This window comes from Fringilla coelebs (genome assembly GCF_963513975.1).
Source record: "Fringilla coelebs genome assembly, chromosome: Z".
In the NCBI taxonomy this organism is placed as follows: domain Eukaryota; kingdom Metazoa; phylum Chordata; class Aves; order Passeriformes; family Fringillidae; genus Fringilla; species Fringilla coelebs.
This window is the reverse complement of record NC_140031.1, coordinates 22,768,861-22,790,998: the sequence shown is the minus strand read 5'-3', so window position 1 is coordinate 22,790,998 and position 22,138 is coordinate 22,768,861. Positions and strand designations below refer to the sequence as shown.

The 22,138-nt window shown below is 42.1% G+C and overlaps 1 protein-coding gene across 1 annotated transcript in view; it reads left to right on the top strand.

Moving 5' to 3' along the window:
* The window catches only part of CMYA5 (cardiomyopathy associated 5), a 45,584-nt gene extending 25,868 nt beyond the window's left edge, over positions 1–19,716 (top strand). The window contains exons 7-13 of the mRNA XM_084224552.1: positions 3,704–3,853; positions 4,728–4,874; positions 8,099–8,243; positions 16,162–16,295; positions 17,059–17,158; positions 18,108–18,284; positions 19,128–19,716. Of these exons, the coding sequence (XP_084080678.1) occupies positions 3,704–3,853; positions 4,728–4,874; positions 8,099–8,243; positions 16,162–16,295; positions 17,059–17,158; positions 18,108–18,284; positions 19,128–19,380 (1,106 nt within the window). The 3' untranslated portion in view covers positions 19,381–19,716. The remainder of the gene's footprint in view (positions 1–3,703; positions 3,854–4,727; positions 4,875–8,098; positions 8,244–16,161; positions 16,296–17,058; positions 17,159–18,107; positions 18,285–19,127) is intronic.
* The last annotated feature ends 2,422 nt before the right edge of the window (positions 19,717–22,138 follow it).

The window sequence follows — 22,138 nt, the reverse complement described above, 5'->3', positions numbered from 1 at the left end:
AGAGGGAGAGGTGCTAAATTGGGAGATTCTTGCATCATTTTAGACATCTGTACCTCAGACAAGCTGAAAGTCTTGATCTCTAAATCTCCCAGGGCTAAAGAAGTTGCTTTTCCTTGCATATAGAGATAGAAGAAGCAATCAAAGGGTCTGCTGAGCTCTCTTCCGCTGAGTGTGGCAGTCCCAGAGTGCTTGGTGTGGGAATGAGAGCAGGGGGCTGGTTGAGGGCTGAGGTCCCTGGACTTGTCACAAGTGAATGGAGGCACCTGAAACTCCCAAGGGACGTGAGAGGGAAAGTGGTTAACCATAGCTAGAAACAGCCTCTGCCTGGGAGGGTAGTAGTAAATATTGTACATGAGAAAGGGATTTACTTATCTCTGTCTGATATTTCATGTCCTTTAAAAAGCCTGGCTGGTTTTCTGCTCTCCCTGTTTACATAGGTGTATTATCTTGATCTGGACAGCTGTCAACAAAGATTTTGTCAGCACCATTTTGTGGATTCATTTTCTTCAAAATGGGACCCCACTCCAGAGTTTCTTTTTCAACAGAACAGTGGTTTAGGGATCTCACACCTCACTGTCATGCTTTGTGCCCTCCCATTCTTCATCACATGCGCCACTGCCATCAGAGTCACTCCCTGGGTTTTGAAGAGAAGCCCCTTTCTCATGTGTTCGGTCCCCGAGCACTGAGACTAGAGCATTAGATTCCCTAAGTTGCTTTGTTCAGTGGTTGGATTTTCAAGACTAATGGGACATTGGAGAAGTGCCCACCTTGTGCTGACTCTCTGGTGTCTAATAAGGGCTGGATGCACTTCGTAGCAGTATCAGGACGGGGAGATTGTCTCTCTCCTCCACACCACTGCTTTTATTAGACTTGGAGGAACTCAAATATATCTGAGATGTTAATGTCATTGTCAGATGTGTATGAATTTGCCTGTGGCATTTGAAGCTTCTCCGGTGAAGCTGGACAGGCATTTGTGTATGCAGCATTACCTCAGTGTCACTTTTTTTAGGAAGTCAGATAAAAAAACCATTTTTGTAACTCACTCTGCCAGTTAACTTGCTGGTGTAAATGTGCTGTGTTTCTTGGCTTAGTTCCTAAACCTCCTCTTGCAGTCCCCTGGGTGCAGTTGTTCATTCCTCCTAGGCTGCTGCCTACTGGCAAGGTCATACAGGAGAACGGAGCCACGTACTTCTTTTTCCCACAAGCCACTCCAGCATTTATTTCCCTAAACTGCTGAAGTCTGCTTTCTGGGTTAGTTTGCATTAGCTACTGAGTTTGCTGGCTCCAGACCAGTTTGCTTTGACAAACTGCAAATGAATAATTGTCCACTAGTAAGAGATCTTTAAAGCTCCTTATCCTTTATGCCTACTTAATATCTAACATTCCTAATTTTCTGTCTTCACTTTTACTTCAAAGCATTTCAACTGCTATCACTTTTACTTTGGCAAGAAGCAGACAAAAAATTTGGTGTGTTTTTTCTCATTTGTTTGATAATTTGTTTCTTCAAGGTTACGACCTTCCTGAAGGAAAATAGGTACATGTATACATGAAACTTGATTTGGAGTCAAATGGAACTGAATGCTCATGTGAGTGTGCCAGGTTTCTTAAATCCATGTATTTTCCTTCAGAAAGAATTGTGTTTTACTGAACAATTTCATAGAACATTATTTCACCACTTCAGAAACATCTTCCTTCAAAATGCCCTCCATTTCCAAATTTTCCATGTCCACTAATGAAAAGCTCTTTTCCCTCAAGTTCTTCCTCCTTTCATGTAATCCATTTCCATTCATAAATGCATTAGCATAAAAAGCCCTTGCAGCATACTGATGAGCACAATGGGACCCAGGTTCTGCCTGGGAATAGAAGAGTGAGAATAATTTTAAAAATTAAAAATTATTATTTCCAAAGCCCACTGCAAAGCCCCTGGCCTTTTATACTGGAAGGCAAGGACCTTTGCTGATTGTACAAAAGTTTCAAATGGAGTCACAGAGGAATGTATCTGCTCTCCTTCAAGCACACAATGCCAAGGAAATAAGGAAATATTGTTTCTCATTACACTGGAAAACACATGGATTACTGTGGAGATTACACAGCATGATGGAAAATTTCCTTACACCATGGGACTTCAATGAAAACTGAACTGATGAGAACATATGCCACTTTTCTGTTGAAAAATATCATTTAGTCAAACTCATATTGCAAATACCTCATTTTTTGATTAAAATTCACTTAAAAGGGACCACTTAAATGAGGATAATGCATAAATGTTCTGTTTCTGAAGAGAATAGTTCAGCTTCCTGTTTTGAAATTGCTTCCTATCAAATTGTTTCATATTATGCAAAAGGAAATTAGAAATCAAATGTTTCTCAATATTGCTGAACTGAATTTTGATCTATGATTTTTTTTTTCCAGAAGTTTCATCCAGCAAACTAGCTTCTGTTCAGATTTGGCATAATAATAGATCTTGCAACTCTGGGGTTTCTGTGATCAAAAATAGTGGTTTCTAGGCAACTTCATGGGGGAAAAAATGGTTTCCCCACCATGTCCACTGAAAGGAAGTATTTTCCTAAAGATGATAAATTTCTTAATTGCCAACTCTAGATGCAGTCAAAAGACAAAATGAGGATTGTTTTTAGCAATAAGAAGGATAATTTTTTTTTCAATGGGAAGCAGATGTAATGCTACTGTACTGGTAGCTCTCTGTATAAATCATAAGGAAACAGCCAGCATCTGCGTTTGCCTTGTTCATGCCACAGGGGATTATCATCATTACTGTGGAGATAACTGAAAAGAAAACTAAAGCTTTCTGCTGAGATTCTAAGAGAATTCATGAAATATGGAAATTTACTGGGTGAAGAAATAGAACCATGTATTTTCGTTCCCTGCAATCATTTTAACAATTATCATCTTTTGGGGCTTTTTGCTTCTTTCTTTGCCCTCCCTCTCTTCTATGACATAATCACAGAGGCAAACAATATCTCATCTGGGGCTGGATCTGTGTCAATCAGGAGACAAAAGTTTGTGTGAAAGCTGGGGAGCCTTGGAAATCTTTGAAGCACTTGTGAGGAATGATCCTGGTAGCCCCGTGGGGTTCAGGTGCTTTGGTAGAGTTCAGCTTCACCTGAAAACCAAGGATTCTCAGTCCCCTAGGTCGGTGTGGCAATGACCACAGCAGAAAGGAGTGCCAAGCTGTGCATGTGCAGTAGGAGTCCACCCCAGAGCAGGGGAGGACCCGAGAGTGCAGCTCCTGCTCCCCAGTGCAGTTAGAGCCTTCTCTGCCCGAAGCACATCCCTGCTGCTGTCACTGGCACTGGCACGCTGCATGAATCCCCTCCTGCTGTGGCAGGTCCTTTCCCCTGCCCACGTTTCCGGGATCAGTACACACATATCTCTGTGGAGGAGGGTATGGCACATGCTTTGTGCTGGGTTTGGGTGGTCCCAGTACTAGGACTGCATTGTATTTTGTCCAGACTTGTGAGGGAAATGGGGGGCTTCCAATGCTGAGCAGATACTTTTTTCTGTTCTCAGTTTATGAGGATCTGTTGCTCTAAGACTGCACCAGAATTCTGTACTTCCTGCTGTACTTGCTCTCCGGAAATACACAACCTGAGTGAAAATAAGCAATTGGGTTGACTCATGAATTTGTAGGTAATTCGGCTAAAAACACAGGAGCATGTATAAAAATGGGAAACTTTCCTCTCAGTCCCACAGACACCAACTGTCATACCTCAGGAGCCAAACTCAGCCACCAGCACCTCCATTGCTGTCTACTGGGCTGTGAATGATGGGGACACCATTGACTGCTTCCAGGTCTACTGTACGGAGGAGCTGCAAGCCAGCAAAGATGCAGGCGGTGTGTAAGATCTTGTCCTTTCTGCCCTGGCCTGGGGTAAGCAGATGGGAGGATAAGCTGCAGTGCCCAGGACATGGGAAGAACAATGGCTGTGTGAAAAACTAAAGACAGGCAATGGTGGTGGGGGAGATCGTCAGGAAGATGCCGTTTCTTCTCCTCCCCTTCCTCCTCACAAATGCAAGATAATATCATGCTCTGTAAAGTCAAGGGCCTTTTTACGAAGAGGCCTGACCATCAGAGAGGATGTGTCCATGCTGCCCCATTGTTACTTATGGGGACTGCAGACAGAGCTCCCAAGGGGAGAGGTTTCATTATGTTTTTAGGACCCTGCATATGCTTCAGAAATATGTCCTCATTGAAAAAGCATTAGGAAGTATTTCCACATGTAGACAGAGATTTTTTTCAAAATATTTCAAACATTAAAAATTGAAATTTAATAAAGCTCATTTGTTAAAAAGCTCAAAGCAGACCAGGCTCTGCACAGATCCATGTGCGCATCTCCAGGCTAAAGGATGCTAAGGGCTTTTTGTAATACGTAATTAGTACCTATATAGCTCATTACGAAGAATTGCTGCTGTAGAGCGGTGACACCAGGGTTGGTAACTGCTGCTTGCATGTCCCAAACTTGCAGTCCAGTAGGACTGAGGGCAATAATCTCCACTTGCCATGAATGGCATTTGTACTCTCAACTCAAGGGCACGTTAAAAGCTTTCTGTCAGTCAGGGTGAAATATGGAGATCTTAGCTATTAATAATTTCTGAATCTTTTTCAAATGTTTCAAATGACTGTTTTTAATGTGTTATTTGAGAGACTTAGTTATAAGCCCTACCAGTGCAACCAGTGTGAGGTCCTGTGCATGTGTGTGTTCTCCCAGCCTTAGTGGAAGAGTACAGAGTGACAGTGAAAGAGAGCCACTGCATTCTGGAGGACCTGGAGCCAGATCGCTGCTACAGTGTGTGGGTCATGGCTGTGAATGGCACAGGCTGCAGTCTACCCAGTGAAAAAGCCATTTTTAAAACAGGTATGTACATTTTTTGTCATTTGGATATTACAAGTTTCAGATCCTTAGATTAATTCAGTCCACAGTGTTACTACAGGAGAAACTGCTTCATTGTGCCCATCTGGCAGAGAGCATGCAGTCCACGGTCATTCCCCTGTTCACTCAGAGACAGTGGCATAATTGCTCCTGAGAGGAAACTTGAAGGCATTCAGATTTGAAGGCGTTTCCAGCGTTGGGCCACATGGCTGCAGCATCAGGGCGGCACATTTCATTCATCTTAACACATCTCTGAGTGCGTTGCACTGCTCCATGGAAGCTCTGGGAAAGCCACCTGGCTGCTGCCTGCTGCTGCTCCCTCTCCTGCCCACAGTGCAGGAGATGGCTGCATGTTTTGCCTCTCTCCCATTCACCCGAATACATCTATGTTGCATTGATTTAAGGTATTAATTTTTTCAGGGGAAGGACTGCTTTACTGAGGTTACATGCTGTGTCTTGCTCAGTGGGACACAAATCTCAGGTGTGCCTGAGAGGCTCTGCTGTTGTTTAAGTAGTATAACTTGAGATGAGTAACTAGATGAGTATTGCTTATGAGCTTCATTTGACTGATTAAGTTTTCTGAGCATTAATTTCTTTAATACTTTGTATTGACAAAACTATTACTTCTTGAATTGCAAGCAAGGAGAAGCATCCTTGTGTTTGAGGCCCTCCTGTTAAGACAATTTTTTCAGTGCTGCAGGATAAAAACAATTGCTCCATTCCTGAAGTCACAAATACAGGCAAGGATTTCTAACAATTTCATAGCAAAAAATTCTGTTCCACAGAGTTTCTTGTCAAAATTACTTGGCAGCAGCCACAGCTTCAAGCCTTTTGCTTAATCTACTAGACTTCACATATGTTGATAATTCTCCCCGATACTTAATTTGTGATTTATATTTTAACTAAGGTTATTTTCCAGAGAACTCAAAGGGGAAATTCAAATTTTTGGCCTCAGCAATGCAACTGTGGAGACTTTCTGCCAAATGCACAAATAATTATGAGTTATTGCAACCTAATAAATCATAATTTTAAAAGAGCATTTCACCTTTCTAAACCCATTATTTTTAAGAAACCTCTTTGTCATTTGGTTTCAAGCTCATAATACTCTTTTTCCTAAAAATTGAACCCTTCTAAGAAAAGTTAATTTGTATGAGTGTTTAATGGCTTCCTTCAGCTTGTTTCTTTAAGAAAACAAATAAACTAGGTAAAATATGGACTTATTAAACACCTTTCTTCAAAGCTCGTTAAACTCCCCCTGGAGTGCATGAGCCCCAGATGGACTTCTGGGGACACTGCTGAGGACTGGCTGATGCAAAATTGCTGCATCTTTTCAACACTGAAGGCAGAAAGATGAGCACCAGCAATGGAAGCCAGTTCTTCAGTGGGAGTCCAGCTGCTTCGATACAAAATAAATCTCAATTATTCAAGTAGCCCAATAAACTCAGAAGCAAGAATGTAGAGTTTATTTTTAGTAATTCAGATTAAAAGTTCACACATACAAGAAAATAATTTGCTGATATATGCAGTTATAGGAATATACACCTTAATAGCTAAACAAAGCTGAGACTCTTCCAATTGTTGGGAATGCTCACAAAATTTCTCAGTTGGCACTGCACCCATGGAAGAGTCAGTGTAGCCTGGAGAGTTGTGGGGAATGCAGGTAGATGCTGCTGTAGCATCCCCCCCAGAGCCCCCAGACTCTTGTTCCTCCACCTCCCAGACTCACAGCTTGTCCTTCCCTCTGCTGAGGAACATCCTGTTTCCAAACACTATTTCCTGTGAGGGGATGATGCTCAAGGCAAGAAGCATCCCTCTATCCCCAGACTCCTCCCCCACAATTTTGACCTCCTAGTGATCTCTCCTTGCAGTCCTAAAGACACAGAAGAGGACACACCTGCTGTTGCTCAAAACCTGCATGATTTTCACCCTGTTGGGTCTTTGCCTCTTATACAATCACTTAAATGAGTTCCAGAATATTACAATAAAGTTAGATTTTGTATTCTAGCTGCAGTTTATTTGTTTAAACATCTCAGAAGCACAGCTTTTTCTACTATGCTCACTTCAGCTACTCTTTAGACAGATATTTTCAAATTACAGTAAAAAAAAGTTTAATGTCTTGTGACATGCTGTTTACACATACATACCTGTAGGTATGTGTGTAAGCTGCTGAATGCAGGTATTAGGGGATTCTGCTATTAATTTTTCATTCTTTAGCAAGGGTGCATTTAGAAACACATAATAATGAAATTTTCACTAAACCAGGGAACTGTTAAATATTTGTGGGTGTTTTTTTTTCCTTTTCTAGTAAAAACAAATCATTTTTCTTGAAAAACAGAATGCATCTGGAATGCTTCCTGTAGTTCTATTCAATTATCTTGTCATAAAATAATCTAATCCCTGCTTTTGTCTTAGGCTTCCTATTTGGAACCCCAAAAGAAAAATTAATTTTTATGACTTTTTTTTTTTTTAATCAGTACCTTTTCTTTTAGAACTGGGATTAAGACTGTTGATGTGAATTTCACAACAGGTCGTAGGGTGTCTTCTGTTTTATTTCCCAGAATGGGAAAAAACAAGAGAATACAACTGATCCATTTTCAGCCTACAGTGTTGAATGTGCAATTTCACACAATAGCTTTTGATTACTTGCAGCTAGTGCATTATTTTATATTCCGTTTTCTGTATTGCAGTTGGGCCTGCAGCTCTTAAACGGAATCTCTAAAAAGGAGAAATTACAGGACCAAATTTTAGCATTGCAAAAATAACGAAGACATAATTAAACAGAAAGTCAGCATCTCCCTGTCATTTTTGCAGCAGCACATTTGTTCCTGATGCAGTTCATGCGGGGACTGGTGAGGACAGGACTGAGGTGATTGCAGAGACCTGTAGGCAGTGCTGCCTCCCTGCTCTGCTCCTTGCAGACTGGCAGAAATGAGGAAACATTGCTTGAGGAAAGGCATAAAAATTTACCATTCTAAGGTAAATGTGACAAACGCACCACTATTCACAATCACTTTCCCAGCATGTTTTCGTTGTTTGTTTTGCCTGTAAAGCAGCCTCCTGCCATTCAAATACAAACAAGAAAAAGATCACTGCCGGATGGGCAAAAATCTACCGCACGGGTTTTCAGGGAGCTCACTGTTCCTTCCCTTCCAAGGATGCCCCTCGGGCACGCTCCTCGCCGCACAGCTAACGTGTCCTTGTGTCCCCAGCACCCGCCGTGCCCACCATCAGGGCCGAGGACTGCACCGTCTGCTGGGACACAGCCACCGTCCGCTGGCGCGCCGCCTCCGTGTCCGCCGAGTCCTTTATCCTGGAGTACTGCCGGCAGCACTCGCCGGAAGGAGAAGGTCTCAGGTCAGTGCCGCGCCCACGAAAGCCGCAGGTCAGATCAGGCGGGCGCTAGTGACCGTCCTGCGGTCCGCCGCTCCTTACGCAAGAGATTATTCCGCCTGCCGCCACGCGAGGAAGAAATCTGCTTCTGTGTGCTGAGGAGTTTAAGGGGCTGGCACTAATCCGTGAGATTAGGCTGAGACATAAAAATACTTCCTTTTCATTCTGCTTAACCGGACAATCCCTTTCATTTGGGGCCAAAACGGTGGAGATGTCGCGCTGTCTGCAATCCACCAGAAGTTTCGGGGCCGAGCTGGGCGGGGCGGCCATGGCGGCTGCCGTAGCCCCGGGGCAAGGCCGAGCAGGGCGGCTCCGACGGGAGGCGAGTGGTGGAGGAGCGTGGCCGAGTTTGCTCTTCCCTTTGCGGAGAACAAGACGGAAGTCATCTCTGGGCATAGCAAGGTTCATATGGGTGTCTCAATGATATTGGTGACCTATCTGGACTATCTAGATGTGCGTGCAGAGCCCTCACAACGCGCAGCTGAGCTTGGTAATGCCTGTGTGTGCCGGGAAATTCAGGGTTGTGGCTGTTTATGCCAGACCCTCTCTGGTTTCCCCTATGCCAAGCTTGTGCTGCATAGAGGAGAGGACAAGGAGGGATGTTGGCACCCCTGAGCCGGGTAACTGTGCACTGTGCTGAAACGCAGAGAAAATTGTTGCAGAAGCTTCGAATCTTAGAATAGCCTTGGTTGGAAGAGACCTTAAAGATCCTCTAGTTCCAACCCCTCAGCTGTAAGCAAGGAATTACATGGTAGTCCGCATGTCTTTAGGGCTTGGGGGTATTCGTCTTTTTGCCTTTTAAAAACAGTGACAATATTCTAGCAAAATACATGTCTGAGAAGTTTTGTAGAGAGGGGTGACTTGCCACACAGAAGCCGATGGAAGAGCCTCAGCCCAGCTGAGGTTGTCTTTTTCACTTCCTGAGAGCCTGATTAGGATCTTCACCTCTGGGCCAGTTCACATGGACATGGTGAAGATGGGGTAGAGAGGGAAGAGCTCCTTGAAGAGGAGGGAAGGGCTTCATGCCCTGCAGTCAAAATTAGTTAAGTGGACTGAAGCATTCTTAGCTTTGTAGGAGAGAATTACAACTGTGAAATTGTGAATGCCTTGCTCCTTACAAAAGTAGGCTGAAAACTGAAATTGAAAATTTCTGTGTGGGTGGGAGACTCTTTATCATGCAGTACCAGTGTGCTGCATTACTGCAACCAAGGAGAGGTCTCGCCCAGTTCTCCTGCTTCTTGCAGGGGCTTGCTGTGTTTCGTACCTATTTCATGAGGCCAGCAGGTCCCTGTCAATCTGCCAGAGTCAGTGTTGGTCAAAGATAATGTAGCTGCTGCAGAAACATATGCTGGTTGTTTGCCCTCAAGTTTCTGTGCTGTTATCTGAAACGGACTTTTTTCTCAAAACTAAACCAGAAACTGTGCTGATTTCTGTAATCCATGAGCAAGGTGTTGGTAACATCAAGTGTTTTCTTGTGTAGTGATAAATGTGGCAAAAAAGCTTCTAGAACAGGCCCCTTTGCTTTCTCAAGTGACCTTGTGTAAAATCTAACGTGTTTATAATTATACTGTCACATTTGACTTTTTGGCCTCCCTGTCAGCAGAAGCTGGCCTTTAACTGTGACAAGTGTGAATACTTTCCATGGGGCAAAATAATGAATTTTCTCAGAATTGCTATAGCTGAAAACTCTCTATTTGTAGAAGGGCTTTGACCTCTTTTTGTGTGTCAAAGACAATGTTTTACCACTTACTTTCCCTGAAAACAATTTCCCTCTTTTTTTTTTTTCCTGAATCAACCCCTTGAGAATAACCTGGAAATGTTCTGTAGGGTCACAAGTTGTTATGGAGAAGTTTTTTTAAAGGTTTCTATTTAAGATTTTAGATAAAGTTGAGGGGATGAAAAGCCTACTGGTAGATGGAGAACTGCCTGTATCACTTGTATCCAAGGTCCCCAAAGGTGCAATTTTGAATCAGAAATCAACTTGAATAGAAGTCAAGCAACTGGACTACAAGCCAAGTACCTGTGTAAGGTAGAATAAAACTCTGACTCTATGCACACCCAGAATTTTGGTCTCAAATCTTGTAGTTTTGTTTTTTTTTTTCTTGAAAGCCTGGAGTTTGTTCTTTGCAGGTTTCCTGAGCAACATGCATCTTGGGGATCAGCTGAATGTGGAGCCCTCTCATAGACAGCCTGTGCCTTTTGTGCTTGCAGCAGCCCTGGAGCTAAGCAATTTCCCAGTCCCCGGGTGGGAGTTCAAACACATTTCTCAGCAGCCACAGAAGGTTCATTCAGTTGCTGCTGTGGGCACAGTGTGAAAGCAGAGGTCAGGGAAGAACATGGAAGAACAGTTCAGAAGAAGGCAGCATGGTCCCATCCCATAAGGCTGCTTTCACAGATTCATTCTGGAAGCGCACCCGAGGTAAAGGACACTGCCAAGGGAGCAAACAGGGAGAAAGGCCTTCATTGAACAGCTAGGGACTGGTCTAAGGCAGCAGCACGTAAACTTCAGCATGCCACATTATCATAGTGTGGTTGAGGCTGGAAGGGACCTTCGGAGATCACCTAGAGTAACACCCCTGATCAAACAGAGCCCCCTAGAGCCAGCTGCCCAGGATGTTTTTGAGTAACTCCAAGAACATCCTTGGAGCAATCCCAGCTCCCCAGGGAGAGAATATGAAGCATATCTGGAAATGAAACCTCACTAAAGTTTCCTTTCAAATACTGTCAAAAAACAAACCAAACCAACCAAACAAAAAAACCACAAAACCCCACCTGTGGGAAATAGATTTGTAGAAGGCTCACACAGTATGCATCTGTATGCAAACTTTGTGATAAGAAATGCTGATTTAGAAATGGAATAGGAGAGATATTGTTGAGAGGAATGGAGCTAGAAAAAATGTTTCAAAAGATGGCCTTGCAAATAAGACTAGATACTTTGGAGAAAGAGAACTATGAATGATGCATTGGGGTAGGACCCATGAAGGGTAGTTTTAGATAATTGGCTTTAAGGCATCTACAGCATGGTGTGGCAAAAAGCTGATAGGCCAAGAAACACTTTTAGTGTATTGTAATTATGAAATTATCAGCTTCTGATTGTGATGGCATGAATTATCTGTATTGTCTCACTCTTCCCATGAGACTGAAAATGGAATAAAAGTTTCTAAAACAACCTCTTAGTTGCCCCATTTCTAAGTCAAGAAAAAGGTATTATCCAACACCCAACCAACCAAAACATAGAAAAAACCAACCAATCAACCAAAAAAACTCCCACCCAAATCTCTTTTTCCCTTCTCCTTTCTGTCTTCTTGCCAGCTTGCCATCTGAGGGACATAATTTCTTATAAAATCACCTTAAATCTTCAGCAAAAATGTGTCTCTGGCCTGCTGCAGTGGTTTTAAAGCTCTTTTCCAGGTTGAATCTTTTTCCAGAATCTTTATAAGTGACACTTGGAAATGTTTCTTTCAGTTTCAAGAGCTCTGCTATTTTCTTACTGTTCAGCCTCTTTGTGTTGAGAAGTCAATGGAGTTGTGGGTGGAAGATGGAAAGCTGTGAGAAATGTAGTCCAGGGATTAGGTATGTAGGCTGTTCAGATGGAAAGCCTGTGTCACATCATGAGAAATCCGTAAGACTCAGGGAGGCGGAAATAAGTGCAGTATGTGGTGAGCTTGTGAAAGTGGAAGTTACTGAATGTCATCCTTTCTGACAGTGCAAGACCAGCACTTCTAGGGAATGAAATTTTTGGGCTCCTCATGAAGCAAGTCTAATGCTGGAACAAAAGGAGCAAGTCTCCCTCCTCTTTCATTGCCTACATGGTAGTCCTGGTAGCTCAGGAAACAGGGTGTTGGAAAGGCAGAACCTTCCTTCCCTCTAACTCTGCCAGTTGCAGATAGTAGCAAGCAGGGGGTGTTTTGGTTACCTAATCCCAAAACAGACCGAGCTGGGACAGAGGAGAGGAGAGGAAAGGAGGCAAGTGGCACAGCTGGGAGCAAACTCAGAGCTGTTTGCTCTTTATTTTTAGCTTCAAGAGCTTTTTTCCACTCATGGTGCACCCTTTCTGTACACTTCCATGTGTATCTTGAGACGCTTGCATACTTTCGCCCTAACTCCATATCAGTGATAGCAGCACAGCTCTGGAGGTACTGTTTCAGTGGGATCTTGGGGGTGGAAATGACAATTATAGCGCAGAGGGTGTTGTGAATCACTGCAAGGCATATCGTTTGCTGGGTTCAGGCAATATTAAAAAAATATCCCCTAGATGTTGTTTCCTTTAAATAAATGCGGATGCTGATGAGAGAAATGAGCATGAAAACACAGCATCAGATGTCCCTAAAACCAAAGAAATCAGAGATTTAGCATAAAACTGCTACTATAATATTCCTTGGCAAGTTAAAGGTGAAGGAACATGCAAGTCCTTCTTGTTCTGCTTTAAATAGCACATACCTGATATTCGAAGAGGGGATTTTCAGTCTTACAGATTCATCTTACAATGAAAGGATTGAGAGGAGATACTTAAAATATTTAATTTCTAATGCTTCTTGTCTTTCTATGCACTAATTTTTGTATCAACAGTACCAAGAAATTGAGAGAACGGTGCAACTAAGATAACATTTAATCTAAAGACCAGGATGCCTCACACTTTGATAACAACATTATTACATCTCAAATCATCTCTAAAGTGGGCAGGTGTATATAAAGTAGAAACTATCTGACATTAGAAATGGTGTAGGTGGATTTCTTTTTCTTTCAAAATTACAGTTCACTACTTAAGGTGAGCTTGAGGAAGATCCATCTGCAATGCTTGTTACAAGAAATCAGAAATGAAACAGCCTTCCACCAACACAGGATACATTTTCCCTCGCCTTCTCCTACACATAACCTGTATGCTGTAAGCTAAGCACTAATCATACCTTCTCCTCATCCTTGCTTTTGTGGAGTCAGTCTAAAGCATGATAAACTACTGTGATTGCTGGGGACCCCTCAATATTCACTCTCCCCCTTTACCCTACCCTCTAGACAGGAGAGGCAACAGATAGCAAGACCTATTTCTTCTTTGCGTGCAGCTTCTTTTGCTCTTGGATCTGGCCCAGAATGTAGCAAATGAAATTCCTTCTTGTCAGCATATTCTGCTTCATTACTTGGCAGCAGCAGGACTGTTTTTAAGCCTTAATCATAGCTAAAATTGATGGGCTCTTATTCTTAGGCAGCTTAAAGCTGGCTGAAATAGATTACCAAGCAGATAATGCTTTCAAAAATCTGATCACCGTTTTACAGCCCAGATCTGCTTGAAGTCAAGATTTTTCTGTCTCACTATTACGACTGAAAAGCAGCATGCTATTGCCCTCTGATTTAAATATGCGTCCAAATTCTGATTTGGAGAATTTTGTATTTGTAAGAGACCAAAGTCTGAACCTCGGTCGCTGACTCTATTCTGCAAATGACTGGACCTGGCATACCTATGAGACATCTCTGGGATCTGCACTTCAGATTATGAATACCCCATGTCTACTCATTTTACCACAATGTAACTATCTAATTGAATTTAGAAGTGATTTTGTGTTTTATTATTTAATCATCTGATAAATAGGACATAGTGAAAAAGATCTCCTAATTTCTTTGGAAGGATACTGACTTACATGACATTTTCCAGAACACAGAAGAAGGAGCCATGTACAGGGCATCACTGTGCTTAAGGCATGCTAATCTACATAGTGCCACAGACAGCTTTCAAGGAATAGCTTAGCATATCCTCTTTTCATGTCACTTGTAACTCTTTGCTCAAAACTCCTCTCTGGTGGTCTGTGCTTCAGTTTCAAAGGTGTCAGTGTGCAGCTTTTAAGCAACAGATTGGGTAAGTCTTGCCTAGGAAGCATGGGCAAATTTCTTCAAAGCTTAGGTGCCTACTTCTTTTCCCCTGCCTCTGCTTCTATCTGTTTTTCCTTTCTCTCCTTTCATATTTGCCTTCTTTCTCAGTTCCCATCTTGTAGTTTTCTTTAATCCATCATTTTTTTTTCCTCTTGTCCCCTATACTCAAGTCTAAAGAGCTTGTGCTCTCATCAGTCAGTTCATCAGGTTACACCTCTTCCCTAAAGCTTTCAGTCTGCTGTGCTATCAGTGCCTTGCTGAAGCGGTCTTGTGGTCAGGACCTTGGTGAATCATGAGGGTGAAGCAAACCATGCAATTTCTGCCATTTCTCTTTACTACATCAGTTCCAGCATTAATGTACCACATTCCCTGAAAGTAGCATAGTCTTGTGCTGATCACACCAGAGCCCCAGACTCTCTGAAATTCTTTAAAATTGAAGGAACAGATCACAGAAGCACCTAATACATTTTCTCAATACTCTCAATCGCCCTTAATGACAACTGTCAGTGCAAAATACCTGTTACAGACTAGTAAGAATGGCACACCCGTCTTTTCTGAAGATGCCATCCTCTTAGAAAGAGATCTGTGTGGTGTAAGCAGGAATCTGGTGCATTAAGAGCTGTGAGATTTTACCTTGGTGTGATAAGTGCAGCAGAAGCAGGCATGTGAAGAATCCCGATAGATGAGCACTGATTATTCGTCAGTTTGTACTGCTCTCTGGTGGGATATGTGTGTAAAAACAGTAACCCCTAATGAATAGAATGATCTGATCTGACTGCTGACTTGCTTGCCTTATCTCCTCTGGTGTCACAGCAATTTGTGCTGCAAAAAGTAATTTATTTAGTCTAGCTTCTCACAGGGGCATTTCTTGCCATTGTGGAGTCAGACCTTCATGGGCTCCACTGTCAAACCTGAGGCAGAAGGGAAAGTGTCTTGCTCACGCTCTAAAGGCAGGTCTCCCATTCTGGGATTTAAATACTTGCCTTGTAGATTCCTAAAAGCATTTCTGGGAGGAAATTACCTACTTTATACAGATAAACAATCTTTACCTGCAGGCATACAATGCAGAGCATGTATATTGTCTGGCTTTGCTGTTATCCTAAGAGGCAAAAAATGAGGAAAATCAAGAAAAAATGAGGAAAAGCAAGAGAATTGTTAAGCCAATCTTTCATACTTCTGTCAATGTTGAAAATAAAATGCCATCTCTCTAGCCATCCAAAATGTTTTCACTGATACTTAAAAGCACCTGTGAAGCAGATTGAGTGGGTGCTGGCTCCTGCTTTCTAGCAGTGTGTGAAGACAGGGGTAGATGATGTGAGGGGTGGAGTTATTGAGGCACTGCACTGGGGAGCATAGTCAAAGCAGGGAACTGTGTGAAGGCAGCTCCTCTGCTCTGCCTCCTGCAATACTGTCCTGGTAAAGTGCGTGGTACCACAACAAAGACAGAGCCCAGGCTTACCTTTTGAAGGATTTGTGAGTGAGGAGTTCCCAATAAAAACTTAATCACCATTCTATGATGATTTTATGATGAAGAACATGATTTCTGTGCTGCCTCAGATAATGGTATCAATTCTTTTGGACTTGTAGCACATGCCCAGATAGTAAAGCACAAGTGTATTCAGTGTTATGTAACTCATTAACGAAAAGGTGGCTTTTTTTCCTTCAGAAACTTGCTCATTTTGTAAAGAAAAAGCAGACTTTTCACAGGAGGCAGATGAGGATTTGACTCCGTGCTGCTTAAATTTTATGTGATGAATTATTCCACAAAACCAACATAAAGTGGTAATTACACCAAATGATAAGTAAGATTAAGTGAAAACAATCCCTCAAGTGAAATGCTGAAGCTCCTACATAACCCAGTTGTTTGTGAAACAGTGTTTGTCTTTCTCATTTGGAGTTTCTGTATGGTGTTTGTTATTTCAGTAGTAAAAAATATGGTTAGGGAACTTAAGTGTCAACAAAAAAGTCTTTCCTAATTTGAATACCTGCATATGTTTTAATGTATCTTCAACATTTGTAGGTCTTTTGCTGGTATAAAGAAACCTGAATTGAAAGTATCCCTGGAGCCCAATGTGAACTATTTCTTCTACCTGAGGGCTGTCAACCCATTTGGGACAAGTGAACAAAGTGAAGCAGCTCTCATCTCAACTAAAGGTAGATCATAATTTCCTGATGTCAAACTAATGGGGTGGAAGGGCAAAGTAGCCAAACATTTTTCTTTGGAAATAATACCTGAAGTCCCCAATATGGTTGTGACCAAGTTATTGAATTTTTTATCTTGTTAACTCAAATTTATATTCTTTTTCTTTTTCTTCTTAAAATTACCATAATCAGGACTTTACTTGAAGTTTGTATATTTATGTCCTGTGTAAAATTAGTGTGACCTCAGAAGCAAAAATGTTGAATTCTGTCAAAGAGATGAAATTATTAAGTATTCTTCAGGGAACTCAGTTTGCTTGAATCTGACAGAGCACAATCAGATAAAAGTTGTTATGACCCTAAAGAAAACCTCTCACAATTAAAACCTAATGGAGTTTGAGTGATGAGGAAGCATGCAAAGCGGTTTTAAAACTCTGACGTTTCCAGATAAATAGTGTTATGTATGGTTCTTCCAAATCAGCCCGAAAATTCAAATTCACTATTTTGAAAAAAGCAATTGATTGAAAATTATTCAAACTTCTTACATACTCTGAAAGACCTCTTTATCACCTATCTGCATTTCTGAATATTAGACTGCTGTCTCAGTTTGGAAGACTCCTTGCATTTGTATCCAATTTTCTGTCACTCCTACCAGCCAGCAGACACAACCCTGTCCAGCTAAGATGGCTGTAATTGTTGCTTAACATTTTATGACTCATCTCCTGTTAATGTAGACAGCCTCTCAGATCTGGTGTTTCTTTGTCATGAATTGTACCAGGAACTCGATTTCGCCTGCTGAGCGACACAGCGCATCCTGCATTGCAAATCTCTTCCAATGCAACAGTGATCCACCTTCCTGAAAAAACCAAACTCACTGGGTGAGTAGCAGTTGATGAGCAAAACCATCCTGTGGGGTTCAGGATGGATCCCTCGCTCTTATTTTTTCCAATAGGCATCTTTCACACATTAATTTTGTAGAACTGAATCATTTTGGTCATGCAGCCTCTGGACTTCATGCAATTGAACCCCCCTTTCAAACACTGCAAAATCTCAGTACTAAGTCAGTGGTGGGATTTTGATGTACTAGGAAGAGTTTGATGTCACACTAATGAATGGCCAGGAGGTTGAAGGTAGTGGTACCTCCTTGGACTGCTCGATTTGTTTCAGCCCATGGTCACTGCTTAATCCTTCAGAGCCTCAAAGCAATTTTTTGCTGCGCTGAGAAGGTCAGCTTTGTGGGCTTAGTTTTTAATGCATTGTGGATAGAAGTAATCCATCTTCCATAGTTTGCTTCTCTCCTGAGGGTATTATTGGTAGTGTTTTCCAAAGTATTTGTGGCTTTGGAGAACTAGGAAGTGCTCCTGAGTATGCTAACATGATCGTACCAGGCTAGCTCTGCCCATTGAGAACATTGCAGGGGGGTGGACATATTGATACCAGTCCTAGGACAAGCACGGGTCCCCTTGTATGACTTGTGCCATACTGATATGGCTTCTTAAAAGGTCATGAGGATTTACTGGTTTAGGCACTTTTTGTTGCTGTTGCCACTGAATGTATGCAAGATGTTTGTGACTACGTCTGTATAAAACACCAGACTTTCTAGTTTGAACAAGCCTTCTAAATTTGAGGTCTTTTAGATAAGTCCATCTCAGTGCAAAGATGAAAAGACTCTCCGTTAAATCTTTCATAAAACCCTGCAGTTAGAACAACAGAGTGCAATTCATTAGTAATTTAATGTGATGCTTCATGATTTGACTGAAAGAAGTATCACAATATGGTTTGTCTACCACCACACTTCATTTACTGTATTGCCTCTTCCACAAACAGGTTTCCTTCAGTCCTGGGTGAACTGCTGCCTGCTCAAGGATGTCATTACTGGGAAATTGTTGTCTCTGCCTGCAGAAGCTACAGGATTGGGATTTGCTATGAAGCAATAACACAGAGCAATGTCCTGGGGTTGAGTGATACCTCCTGGTGCATGAGGTGCTGTCCTACACAAACCAGGTAAAGAGGATTCAGTCTGGTGGCTCGGGAAGTTACTTGTCCTTCATGAAAATAAAGCTGGCCAAACACAAGAATTATGAAAGCAGAAAGGATTCTTCAGCTTCCTTTATGTAAATTTGAATAATAAGAAAAGGCTATCTCCATAAGATCTTTAGGCCTCCTCTTAGTTTAAAAAGTATAAAGCACCTTAAAAAATAAAATTAAACTCAAAACAGATTATTTTAGTGCCCTTTATCCAGACAGTGAATAAAACTTAAAGAACTAGTTTGTTGCTGCTCATATCCTGATTTGCTTCACTAAACCCCAACAAGGGTGTTTATTTCAATAAAAGCAGCCTTTTTAGAACCTATTTCCATTTGTAGGATATGTCAAGACTTGATAGGGAATGTTTTCTCCTGCCTTGTCCTTCATAGACCTCACCTGCCACTGTGGCAGGACGGCAGGGTGCTGGGGTAGTCTGTGGTAGCAGGCCAGTGCCAGGCTGCTTGGAGATTTGTAAGGCACCACCCTGCTACTTTGTAAAGGTGCTCTTGATCTAAACAATTGTGCTTTTTTCAGTGTGAAATCATACAGATGTATGAACATTACTAGCTAAATGAAACATCCAAGAGGCTTTTTTTGTTACGAGTCCAAAGATGCCAAGTGAAAAGACTTGTCAGGATGCCAGGCAAGGCTTGAAGTGATGCCACGTTTGCTTTGCCTACGTACTGAGCAAAATGCTGCAGCCACGTGATAGGCTGCTGTATGCAGCCACCTGTTAATAGATTGGAATTGAGCTGCAGGTTATTTCTGATAAATGGCTATGGGGAGGCTCATTGTATTCTTGTTTCCATTTTCCTGCAGCTTTCTTTACAGATTTCTTCACACTGGTGTAATGAGTGATGTCCATGTGACGGAGCACCTGGCCAGGATTGGCATCCTGTTGGATTATAGTACTGGAAGGCTATTGTTCTTCAATGCAGAGAGAGGACTGGTGCTGTTTGCCATCAGGCACAATTTCACTGATGCTGCTCACCCAGCCTTTGCCCTGGAGAAGGCAGGAGTGCTTACCCTGTGCACGGGAATGGAGCTACCAGAGTTTGTGAAGCAGAGCTAATCTCCTGTTTCACAGTTTCCAGAAAACTGGCAAATACAGCATCAGGGGATAGAGGGAGGAAGAGGTATGCTAGGAAGGGATAGGTAGTCTTCACTGATGAATGCTACGTGCACAGCTCTCCTTCACATCATCAGCAATTGTAGTTTCTGCTCAGATAGTTAATCACCCTGAGCCTGGAAGAAAATCAACTCCTTCAGATGGAGCATGCACCTAGTAATACACAGAGCAGTACTTCTAAGGGGATAAAGAAGTTTTGTTAGATATGATAGTGCTAGCTGTCTTTTTAAAGTTAATTATGAACCCATGTATGAAATAAATGCATTTCTCACTGCAATACATGAAAGTCATTGTTTTATCATTTGCTAGGACAGCCAGAGCCTGAATCCAAGATGATGTGCATGGAAAATGTATAAAAATTTCAACGACTGAAACATGCTACAGGTTGATATATCCTGTGCCATTGTTTGCCAAATCTTTAATGCACAAATTAAGCAAAGTTGATCATGTTGAGATCCTCATGTTTGCAAAATGGGAGGGGAGTTCCAAGCTAGTTCTTTGTATCGGCCTTGTCCAGTCTGAGTATGCTACACCTACCCACCCTGCTCACAGCGGACGAGCAGCTACCTGACTGTGTCAGTAAATACTGTACTTGTGAGTAGCTACTCACGAAACACAGATGTAAGGAAACTTGATAGTAGGAGTAAAATTCTTCCCTAGTGTTTTTCATCCTCAGTATGTCAGGTCAGTGGTTTTGATAGTGAAAGGAAGATTGCTATGCAGGACTGTGTGGATCAGCACTTTTCTGTTACTGCTTTTTACCTTTGCTCTTAGAAATTTGATGCTCCTAATTTCAGGTTTGTGTACATTTTCCTGCATCTGCCCTGCTCTTTACTGTTATCCACACTAGGACCACCAACATGACAGTGAGGTGCAATGTTTCAGGGCCACCAAAAAAGACAGGCTAAAATTGGTTTATGTCAGCACAGTAGTAGGATGCAGATTTTTCTCATTGGCTTTTTCAAACCATTTTCCAAGCACTTCATACATTGGTGCTATGTCTGTCTTCCTGCCTGTCTCAGGCTGAAGGCACAAATGCCAGTGGTGCTGAGCTCCAGTGAGTGCTGGGGGAAATTAATCTTAAAGCAGGCAGGCAATGTTTTCATGCTGTGCCTGCTCTGGAGATTTCTGCCTCAGGGGACTCTGTTGCCAGACTCATTTTTGAGCTCAGCTGAAGAGCAGTACCCTCTGAATTAAGACAGGTTTCAGAAGTGTAATAGAGTTCGCAGCTGAAAAGAGGAGTTAAATGAATTACCATGAAGCTTCTGCTTTTTATGCTCAGAGAAGGTGCCTGCTGTTGGTTTATTTATGATTTAACACCACCAAGGCATGTGTTTTCTGCTCCAGCCTGCTATATGCTTGTCGTCCCAGGAGAGCCACAATCCAGACTGTCATAGCAAGCTCAGGCAAGCCTGTGCTTGGTTAAGGCAATACAAAGAGGATCCTGTGACCACTCATTTTAAGCTGGGACTCTTCTGGCATTTCAATAAAACGGTGCCAGTTCTGAGTCCCTGTCAGGGAGAGAGTGGAATGAAACAGTGGATTGGGCCATGTTGGCTCAAGTGAGTGTTTTGTAGAGGTGTGGAGGATGGTGAGAAAAGGTCCAGGATTAATTGGGAAAGAAAGACAGAAAGGGTATTGGGGGTAGCATTACTCTGAAGGCTGAAGCGGAGGAGGCGACAGAAGGTAGGCTGGAAACTCACACAAAGCAGATGGTGAAAAACTAAGACGCAGGTCAGTAGTGTCAGCAGGGCTTGTTCGTCAGGCTCCTGCAGCCAGTGAGCTCACCAAAGGTTTGACCACCTCCGGATCTTGATGTGGTTCTTAGAAGTAAGCCTGAATCCCAGTACTGGGCTGATCTCAGCTATGCCCTCCTCACCCTGATCACTGCCATTCCAAAAGTGGGATTACTTCATGGACACCAATATCATATGTTGACAAGGGGAGAGACAGTGATAAAAGGAGAACAAAATGACAGGAAATTATCTGGATTTTTTTTTCAATGAAGACAAGAAGCAACTGCCTTGTCAAAGGCAGCTATGTATTAGTAGTAAAATGAAAAATGAAAACTTTGTCTATTGCCAGACATTATCACTTAGGTACTACCGCAGCACCTGAGCTTGGCAAAATGTTTTTATTGGAGGCATCTCATTCTTAGACATATTTGGTTAATTTCAAAAAATGGCCGGTATTATTGATGAATTTTATATAAGGTCCACCTTTTATACTGAGCAAAGTCCAAAAAATGTATTTACTGTTTATGTGAAAGCTGGGTAAGTTATTTTAAAAAGAAAGTGTCACTCAAAGAGCTTAAACAGTACTCATTTGAATGTCTAAATCTGGTCTGCTTTTAGCTGTGCCAGATGAACTAGTCCTGTTCAGAAAAATGGAACAAAGTGCGCACTAAACAGGAAACTATATACAAGTTAAGATTCTGCACGAAGAAAACACTCATATTAATGAAGAAAGCAGACCCTGAAAGCCACAGCTAAACTGCTAGAACTTATGGTATAGAGTGCAAACTCTGCTGCCATTGGAAAGCTTAGAGGTACAGCTGCTGTGATATTTTACTTGCCTGATGGTTATTAAGTTCAGAAACTTACTTTCCAGAAGGTGACTGTCCTTCAGCACTTCAATGTACAATGCAGTAAGACTTTGACGTTTGTTGCTCTCTTTTTCCTCACCATTGTAACTTGCATAC